This window comes from Dermacentor variabilis, chromosome 10, assembly GCF_050947875.1.
Source record: "Dermacentor variabilis isolate Ectoservices chromosome 10, ASM5094787v1, whole genome shotgun sequence".
NCBI classification, from domain to species: Eukaryota; Metazoa; Arthropoda; class Arachnida; order Ixodida; family Ixodidae; genus Dermacentor; species Dermacentor variabilis.
In genome coordinates, this window is record NC_134577.1 from 93,850,479 (window position 1) to 93,860,007 (window position 9,529).

The 9,529-nt window shown below is 51.5% G+C and overlaps 1 protein-coding gene across 1 annotated transcript; it reads left to right on the plus strand.

Annotated features, from left to right (window-relative positions):
* Nucleotides 1-5,297: 5,297 nt before the first annotated feature.
* On the plus strand, nucleotides 5,298-8,139 carry LOC142560825 (alpha-(1,3)-fucosyltransferase 4-like). Its single transcript, XM_075673200.1, has 2 exons — nucleotides 5,298-5,367; nucleotides 6,181-8,139. The coding sequence occupies exon 2, from the start codon at nucleotides 6,188-6,190 to the stop codon at nucleotides 7,937-7,939; it is 1,752 nt and encodes a 583-aa protein (XP_075529315.1). The 5' UTR covers nucleotides 5,298-5,367; nucleotides 6,181-6,187; the 3' UTR covers nucleotides 7,940-8,139.
* The last annotated feature ends 1,390 nt before the right edge of the window (nucleotides 8,140-9,529 follow it).

The window sequence follows — 9,529 nt, forward strand, 5'->3', positions numbered from 1 at the left end:
CGAGGAAACCATCTCCTCCCTCAGAAGGCAAAACGCCGACCTGATGAAGCGGAATGAAGTGCTCATGAAGCGTCTAGAAGAGCAAGGAGGTCGTCAGGAGGAACGGGACAGAAGAGCTCAGGCCAGGGAACAAACGCTGGAGAGGAAGCTCCAATATGTCATTGACCAATTGCAAAAACATCAGAAACCGACCACAACACTAACGCCGCCGAGGGAACAAACTCCCCGATAGAGGACCTAGAATCGGGAATAGAGTACAAGATGAACAACGCCCGAACCGAAGACAAGGCCGAACTGAGAAATGAGTTCCGAGCCGAACTGGCTCAGGCCGTCGACACCATAAGCAAATCTGTGGCAGCCACCGTCCAAGCAGCCGTACAAATGCTCCGCCAGGAGATCACCCAGATGGGCAACGAGCTGAGCCAACGCATCTCCATCCTAGAAAGGGAAAAAGAGCAGGCAATGAAAAAGCCAAATACCCCATCAGAGAAGCCCAGATGAACGAGACTCTGGGAAGCCAAGATGGCGAATAAGATAGCAAAGAAGAAAGAAGCGACCGCAACTCTCAAAATTTGGCAGTGGAATTGCAGAGGAATAAATCGGAAAAGGCAAAATTTACATCACCTGTGCACCCTACACCAACCTGACGTCATCGCGTTACAGGAAACAGAAACAAATAATATTACGATGCGCGGCTACAAAACGCACATTGCCCAAGGAAGGACCCGGACCGCCGTCCTCATCAATGAGCACTACACGACGCAGTAGCACCAAATCAACCACAGAATCGAACACACTCTGATTGAGCTGGTCCCTCCGAAGAAAACCCTACAAAGCCTCTACATCCTGAATGTATACAGTCCTCCGCGCGACACACTAAAGGACTTGGACAAGTTCCTGAGAGAAGTGAAGAAAGTCACCAACGGTCAAAAACTTCTCGTGGTGGGTGACTTTAACGCTCCACACGTGGTTTCGGGCTACCAATCAACCAACAAGAAGGGTATGGACGGGCACAACGCCGCACAACACCACCAACTAACGTTGTGCACCGATCCTCTAATATCAACTAGAATCGGCAACAGTGTCTCCAGAGACACCAGCCCAGACCTGACCTTCTCCACTGGCTTAAGGCAAGTCGAGTGGTCGAGACTGGACAAGACTCTGGGCAGCGACCATCATATCATCGAGACCGAAATCATGCACCACAAAACCCCCGTGAGATTAGGTCAGGCCAAAATTGCGGACTGGCCTGCTTTCCGGAAAGATGAACACCCCAGAAGCCTAGAGGACATCGAGGAGTGGACCAAGAACGTGATGGACTTGGTTACCAAGTACACAAAGGCCATCCAACTCACTGCGGACAATCCCGAAGTCGACCCACACCTACTTCACCTCTGGGAGGCCAGGCGAGGACTTTTGGAGAGAAGGAAGAAGCAGAATAGAAACCGCAAACTCAAGATCCGCATTGCCGCAGTCTCGCGGCAGGCGGAGGAGTATGTTGAAAAACCCGGACACCAGAACTGGAATCAAGTGTGCGACCAGTTACAGGGAACCCTCAGCAACCGAAAGACCTGGGCCATTCTAAGGACCCTTCTGGCGAAGACGGAATCAAAAACTGTCACGGGGCAACACATACAAAGACTTATACACAACTTCCAGGGAACCGAAGAAGAAGCGCTCGAAGCCATCACTGGGAAATACATCGGAGACGAGCAACAACGGAAGACGCAGCCAGTCATTCATTGGGGGAACCCAATCCGGATTTAGACCAACCTTTCACCAAGTCGGAGATCGTGGCAGCCTTAAGAAATCTCACAAGAAACACGATGCCCGGCAGGGATAAAATTAACAACAAGACCCTCCGTAACCTGGACGACGGGGCGACGGAGAGTTTACTCAAGTAGATCAATGAAAGCTGGGAGACCAGCAGTATACCGGCTTCCTGGTAGCACGCGGACGTAACGATGATCCCGAAACCCGGCAAGCCCATCAACCTACAGAACCTGCGTCCGATCTCCCTCACGTCATGCGCGGGAAAACTCTTCGAGCACATGGTCCACGATCGTCTCTCGCCCTATCTGGAAGAAGGTGGGCACCTGCCGAACACTATGTTCGGTTTCCGGTCTAACCTCTCCACCCAGGACATTCTACTTCAGCTTAAAGAAGAAGTCATCGACGGCCTCAGCACATTCTACAAGAGTGCCATCCTGGCACTCGACTTGAAGGGAGCCTTCGACAACGTCTCACACGAAGCAGTGCTAAACAGCCTACAACACACCAACTGCGGACGGCGGACATACAACTACGTCCGGGACTTCCTGACGGGTAGAACGGCGACCATAGGCCTGGGGAATCTCAGGACCGAGAAGTTCCAACTACCGCAGAAAGGAACCCCCCAGGGGTCGATGATCTCCCCGTTGCTGTTCAATATAGCGATGAGGGGATTGCCGAACCTCTTGGAGAACATCAGGGGTATCTGTCACGCAATGTATGCAGACGACCTGACCATGTGGGCGTGCACGGGATCGGCGGGCGAACAACAAGACGCCCTGCAGGAAGCCATCGACAGGACCGAGCATTATCTACACCGCTGCGGTCTTTCATGCGCGCCGGGAAAGTCGGAGCTCCTGATCCACAAAAAGAGGACAAGAGGGCGGCCTCCGCAGGAGACACCTGACCCAACGTTGACACTAAATGGAGTCAACATACCCAAGGTGGACATACTTTGTATTCTGGGCCTCACTCTCCAGAAGGACGGTGCCGGTCTCGCCGCCATTAAAAAACTGCAAGCGACAGTTACCCAAGTCGCGCACTTGGTGCGAAGAGTGACAAAAGCACGGCCTGAAAGAGCAGGACACAATCAGATTAATACAAGCCCTGATAATCACCAGAGTTACTTACGGTACCCCGTACCTGGGTCTCAAGAACAGCGAGAGAGACAAATTGAACACCCTAATACGAAAGACCTGCAAGCTGGCACTGGGGCTTCCACCGACGACGTCGACGGAGAAGCTACTCAGCCTGGGCATACACAATACTTGGGAGGAACTAGTAGAGGCCCACAAGACGAGCCAGATAGAGCGACTTAAGCTCACCAGCACGGGTAGGGACACGCTAGTAAGACTGGGCTACCCAGTCGAATATGAGTCCACAAAACAGCGGATTCCTCTAGTCCTGAGGGAGAAGATCACGGTGGGCCAGCATCCCGAGAAACATGCACCCTGAATACCACAGAGAAAGGAGGCGAGCGAGAGTGAAAGCTCTACGTAAGGCCTAAGAAGGACCAAAACAAGGAGAAGTCCGATACACCGACGCGGCAAAGTACAAGAACAGAGCGGCCCACGCTATCAGCGTGATCAACGGCCAAGGACAAGAGGTAGCAGCGGCCTCGGTAAGCACTCCAGACATCGACTGCGCAGAAGAAACGGCGATAGCCCTGGCGGCCACTACGGGCCAGCGAGAGGAAGATCTAATCACAATCATCACCGACTCACAAACAGCATGTAGAAATGTAGGCCGCATTTCCAAACAAGCCCTGAGCATCCTAGAAAAACGAGACAATTTTCCAGAAGTGTACATTGTCTGGGCCCCGGGACACGAGTCCCTGGCGGGTAATGTAGCGGCTAATGCCGCTGACCGAGATCACATTCTCCGGGCTATCCCACCAGGTTCACGAGCACCGGTAGACCAACAAGATAGCGTCCCGAAAAGATACGCCGATATCCTGAGCCACTACAGACAGGGTAGAAGGATCTATCCACCCCCGCATCCCCAGCTGACAAGAGAAGAGGCGGTGATCTTCCGAAGATTACAGACCGGCACATTCCCGCACGGCACCCTGCTACACGCCATGTATCCTACGAGCTATACTCAAAAATGCGCCTTCTGCTCTACGCCCAATACCCTCTACCACATGGTATGGGAATGTCAGCAAAACCCATTCACACCACCCATCACCGGACCAACCGTCGAGCAGTGGGAGGCCCAGCTGACAAGCTCGAGCCCTGAAGAACAGCATCGCCTGGTGAGCAGGGCCAAGCTATCAGCTCAGGCCCACGGCATCCTGGACTAGGGACGCCGCCCACCTCGGACGATTTTACCGTCGGCTCATTTCAATTATTAAAGTTTATTCCTCCTCCTCCTTTATGGGGAATTTACTTTTGATATTTGTGACCATGTTTTTGAAACCGTAAGTACTAATTCAGGAATAAAGAATTGCTAGAATGACACAATGCATCCATTTCGAAGCTCCAGGTTCTTCCGTCGGGTGAAAAAAATGATTCCTAACGTGATTTATAGACAGCCAGCCTTTACCAATTTATTTCTGGTATTACGCAGAGGAGTTGAAGTAATAGGTGAGCGCTTCTTTGAATTCAGTGGCGTCTGAGGTGGCAGCGCTGGCTTTGAAAAGGTAGCTCTAGTCCTTAGCAGTCCCTGGAATCAAAGATCTGAAAAAGATATTGGTTTGGCTTAACGGAACACGAACTTTGTATTGATGATCGGTGTGGGATGACGCGTGGGATGGACGATGAAACATTTGGTGTCTAAGCAGGGGGTTAGTGTAATATGCCTCGTCGAAAAGTCACAGTTTTAGATTGAGACGAGAAGCTAATTCCCATAGACCAAAGTTTGCTTTCATTCTTCATACACTAGAGTGCATGACGAGAGCAATTAGAAAACAAACTGAAGCGGGCTGTTCCGTTCTGTATATACTGAACGGTATCTGCAACAGTTGCCAGGCTTCGGTCCCAAATTGAGCACAGATCAATCGAAAGCAGGGACCCGTGCAATAAGGAAATGAATAAAACGCCCACGAGGTCACCGTTTCTCTAGGTCCTTTGATTTAGCGTGCTATGAGCCCTTTTGTTAAATGTCCCGAAACTGTACACTAAATTATGAGGGACACCGTTTGCCGAAGGCATCAGTCACCGCCTATAAGATAGTACACGAATTTCTTTGCATTTCAGCCGCAGCTAAATGTGGCAGCCAAGGCTGGAAAGCCAACCAGCAACCTCGTGCTGAGTTATTTGGAGCTCGTTACGTCTAAATGCGGGGCTCACAATTTCGCTTGCATATTGCTCCGCAACTATCTTTTTCATCAAGAAGCATCAGAGCCCTTGGCAGACGTGTGCGCCAGCCAAATCTGACCACACACATGACCGTCCACTTGTTCACTTGCATGCGCAGTGTGTTCCATTTTCGGCTCTTATTTCTCATTTGATCGCTTCTTCCCCCCTCCCCCTTATTTTTTTTTCGCTCAACCGTTTATTGAAAAGCAAAGGACACCGAAAGGAAACTTTCACTCGTACACAGAACCTGCTTGGCGACAGACACGCATTGTGTGCCGGACTAGTCACCGACAGCAAGGTAAGCTGGCCCCTCACATCAAAGAACTGCGGCGTCTCCGCTAGGCTAGGACAAGCGACTTAAGGTCCCCTCAATGCAATGCACTTCCCGCTAGAATAAGTATGTGCTTGTGACGTATGAAGTAAAACGTAGCTCAGGATGACCCCCCGTGATCGAGAGGGACATCGCTCAAGGCTCATCTGTTATGCTTGTACGCGTGATAGTGGAGTGTAGCCGAAATTACTTCATGCATAGCGGTTACGTAAATTAGCTTCATTTCAGTTACTGTAGGTGCCTGGTACAATGGTATCGTGAGCGGGTAACGCTGGCTGAACCAAGTGGCTGCGTTTTCAGATTAAGTAATAATAAGTAAGTAATCGTAAATAATTCTGTGAATGTAAAACACTATATTTTGCTTCGAAGACTGGACTGCTTGCAATGCCCTTGGTCTATAATTATTAGCGGTTTTCATTGACATATTCTAAACCGCCATCCTATGGTACTAACGCGTCCGGAAACAGGGTGGCAACGCGACAGGCGCGTTTCGATTCAAGCGACAAATCGATAAGCGTCAATCACGGCCATTTTAATTAAATAGTATATGCGGTGCATTGAGGTCATGGTGGCCGCCATGTACTGGTGCTAGCGGTCCTGCGCCCTCACGTGAAAACTGTCTCTACTGTACCAGACCGGCAATTTTCTGTTTCCCATGATCTTCCTCGCTTCTTGAACGATCTTTCAGTTCATGCATCACTTGTTTCTTGTGTTCTACCGCTTCCTTTTCTTTCCAGCTGCGTGATCAGTACTTGATGTTCCTCTGGCGCTTTTTTACAGAACTGCCATGGCGGACCAGCCCTTAAGCAGCCGAAAGGGCAGAAAATTCCCCTCCACCAAAATTACGTTCCGCAATCTCCGGACCTCGCGTGCTGAGTCCTCCGAGCATTCGCAGCGCGTGTCTCTCACTGCTTCCATGGAAGAGGACGACGAAGTAATTTTCAGTGCCGAGGGGTCCGCCAAACGCGAGCCTGGCGCCGAAAGCCTCACTCGCTCTCAGAATGAGGCGCTCACCGTCGAAGGTGCCGCCGGCACTACGACGACTGAACAACCCCGACGAGGTGGCTTGCCTCCCGATCGTCCCCAGCACTCGTCTGGCGGCAGCCCGCGCAAAGTGGTTAAGGCGGCGGCTGTGAGCAGCTTGCGTCAGGAGGGTGACAGTGGGCCCGAGACCCAAGGCGCCTGGCACAGAGAGTACGAGCCCGACGATGATACAGAGCTAGGACCAGGAACTGGCTTAACGCCAGGGGACCCGCCTCTTAAAGAACGCACTCCCTCCCAGTCATCCGATATCTCGGACTTGTTCCAAAACTATGGGTCCATGCATCGCAGGTGGTTTGAAAGACCCAAATTTCGCATTTATTTGCTGGCGATCATATGCCTTATCTTCGTGACTGCCATCATTGTCATTGTTATCACTGTCATCCACAGCCTGAAGCCGACGCCGGCCACCCCAATACCGCTACCTCCGTGGCTTCCGTGGCGCAATCGTACGGATGACAACGGGCTCCCGCGCCTACTGCTCTGGGAGCCACGTGTATCGCGAAATGGTCCACTATCTCTCAGCGTAGATACCGACGCTGGAACCTGGAACGACACTATTCAGTGCGAGCTCGATGGACGTGATGTCGAAGTATGCGAGATCACCAACGACCGGCGCCGCCTGGTGAGGAGTGATGCAGTCGTCTTTTATGCTGAGCACTTGGACCAGTACGATATGCCTGCCCAACGTGCGGCTCCTCAGATGTGGGTATTCTGGGCGCGGGCCCATCTGCCGCCCATGGGAAAGGGAGGACGGTTCGTCAATTCATCCCTCTCTCTTCCACTGGTGACGAACTTGTTCAAGTGGACTATGGGCCGCCGTGAAGACGCAGACGTTGTGATCCCGTACAAAACGTGGCGTTGCGACGCGTCCGCAGACGAGTACCAGTCTCTCCTTACCGAGCAGCCGCGAAGAGACGTAGCGTGGTTAGTGGATGACTGTGAGGAAAACCGGTTCGAAAGCGAAGTGCTCCACAGCACCCTCGATGGTAAGGGCACCGTCTACATCCGCCTCTTTCCTGCTTGCGGAGCGTCCGAGTGCGGCTCCCCGTCGGAGTGCATCGGCTACATCGCCCAGCGGTATCACTTCCTAGTGGTCTCCCTGGAGCCCGTGTGCTTCCAGAGCGCGTACGAGCTCATCTATGACGCGTTCGAGTACGACGTCGTTCCTGTCGTCCTGACACCACCCGGTGCAACACTGGAAGTGCCAGAACATTCAGTTGTGAGCTCGGCAGGGCTGCATGGTAAGGGGCAACTGGCCAAGTACCTGCGAACCTTGCTTGACGACCCTGAAAAATACAACAGCTACTTCGCATGGAAGCGCAACTGCTCCGTTGTAACTGCGGTCAACTTGCTGTGTCCCCTGTGTCACGCACTTTGGGGGACGCCGATGCGACGGCCGCCGCATCCGAACGTCCTGGAGTGGTGGACGCGCCGCACCAACTGCCGGGACGAGCCACTCTTAGGCCTGGACTCCGAGTTCATACAGGAGCTGTGAAACCGGGAATTCGCATTGTGCTCGAGACTAACCTGTGCCTCTTCTGGCTCTTGTTTTTGTTCTCCTGGACAGTTTATTGTACTCTGGTAATTTACATGCGCTATGCGTTGTGCTTTTCGTGCAGTCGGTGCTATTTACGGCCCTCTGTTCATTCGCAATACACTTTTACACGTATTTATGTGCAGAATAAACTTTTTAGCCCGCAACTCCTCCGTTTTTTTCTTGGCGTGCTGTTAAGAACCCAACGTCGGTCATTGTTTGCCCGCAGCGCTATCATCCTACAAGCATGCGACACCAACAATGACTTAATACAACTGATAGCGAATGTAGGCCGGCAACGCACTGTGATCGACGCAGTTTAGCATGCTGCTTGAATGCGAACATCGCCTTCGCATGACTGGCAGTGTGCTTCACCAGTGTGCTCAACAGAGGGAGGTCGTGTGTGCGTTCTCTCGCCTATTCGTCGCTGTTCGCAGCCGGTGTTGACCAACCAGGTGGTCACTGCACCAACGACATAGCATAGAGAAAAAAATTAATACAAGATGGGACACTGGGCGAAAACTGGAAGCAGGAAATATTCACGCGACAGTCCTGACTGTTTCAGTGTGAAATGGGGTTAACGAAAGTTCTTTCATTTTCTTTTCTTTCCCGTCAAAAGTAAAAATATCTCCGTATATCTCCGTACTTTGCGGCCCACTTTAGTCGCCTAGCGACATGCGAATCTGCGGTTGATGAGCCATGGGTCATTCGCAAGACACAACGCCGAAGCGACCGAGACCGGCTGTGCATATGAGCGTTGGCCTTTCCGGCGACCCGTCTGCCTGTTCTATTTTTTTTATTTAGCCTGATTTGGTGGGCTCCTGCCGCTTTCTTGCGTTCCTTCTGAACTTCGACACGGCACCACTGCACTATTTGACTACGGCAAGGTGAAAAATTTCGTTCGTCAGTCTGCGACGCATTTCAAGCAATTAGGTTTGCGGAACTCCGGCACCTAGCTAGACTTGTTACGCAATTAACTAAACACAGCGTGGCCATCGTGGCGCCGTTAATTTAAATTAATGACTCGTACTAGGAGATGTTTGCGACGCTTTCTATGAGTCCCAATATTAGTTTATTTCGGTAGTTTTTGGGCACGCTCTTCGCACAGGACGCTGTGATGCAGTTTCGCGTGTACTGAACCTTACTGCGACAAGTATTGGCGTTATGGTGCCCAACATTATTGTAACTAATTTCGTTACTTCTTAGGGTACTTTTCAAGCCTGGCGCTGTGATGCGGTTAGCGAAAAACAGCTCGGCCGTGGTGTGCAGTTAAGTTTCTTGCTTTAATGCGCTGACAAGTTCATGGCGCTTTCTCTGACGCCGAACATTGCTGAAAATTATTTTCTGTACGTTTTCTGTTACTTATGAGGCACGCTCACCGCACCTGTCGTGGTAACAGTTAGTTTGGCTCGTACTGTATCTTACTGCGACAAGTTTGTAAGAATTTTTATGGCCCCGCAACAATTTGTCTTCTTTCTGTACTCACGCCTGTCGAAAACGCGACGAGCAATCGCCAAGGGTGATAACACGGGAGTGTGTTGCATGCGCCGG